This window comes from Plectropomus leopardus, unplaced genomic scaffold, assembly GCF_008729295.1.
Source record: "Plectropomus leopardus isolate mb unplaced genomic scaffold, YSFRI_Pleo_2.0 unplaced_scaffold78244, whole genome shotgun sequence".
In the NCBI taxonomy this organism is placed as follows: domain Eukaryota; kingdom Metazoa; phylum Chordata; class Actinopteri; order Perciformes; family Serranidae; genus Plectropomus; species Plectropomus leopardus.
Genome location: NW_024686182.1, coordinates 1 through 260, shown reverse-complemented (window position 1 = coordinate 260; position 260 = coordinate 1). Strand labels below are relative to the sequence as shown.

Here is a 260-nt window from a genome sequence, read left to right as displayed (position 1 = left end):
GGCACCGGTTCCGGTTTCACCTCCCTGCTGATGGAGCGTCTGTCCGTCGACTACGGCAAGAAGTCCAAGCTGGAGTTCTCCATCTACCCAGCTCCCCAGGTGTCCACGGCTGTGGTGGAGCCCTACAACTCCATCCTGACCACCCACACCACCCTGGAGCACTCTGACTGTGCCTTCATGGTAGACAACGAGGCCATCTACGACATCTGCCGCAGGAACCTCGACATCGAGCGTCCCACTTACACCAACCTGAACAGGCT

General features: G+C 59.2%; 1 protein-coding gene across 1 annotated transcript; it reads left to right on the top strand.

Moving 5' to 3' along the window:
- Nucleotides 1–6: 6 nt before the first annotated feature.
- LOC121940179 (tubulin alpha-4 chain-like) lies at nt 7–255 on the top strand (the record flags this gene model as incomplete). Its single annotated transcript, XM_042483009.1, has 1 exon — nt 7–255. A coding segment is annotated over one exon (249 nt), but the record flags the coding sequence as incomplete, so codon positions are not given.
- Between the last annotated feature and the right edge of the window lie 5 nt (nt 256–260).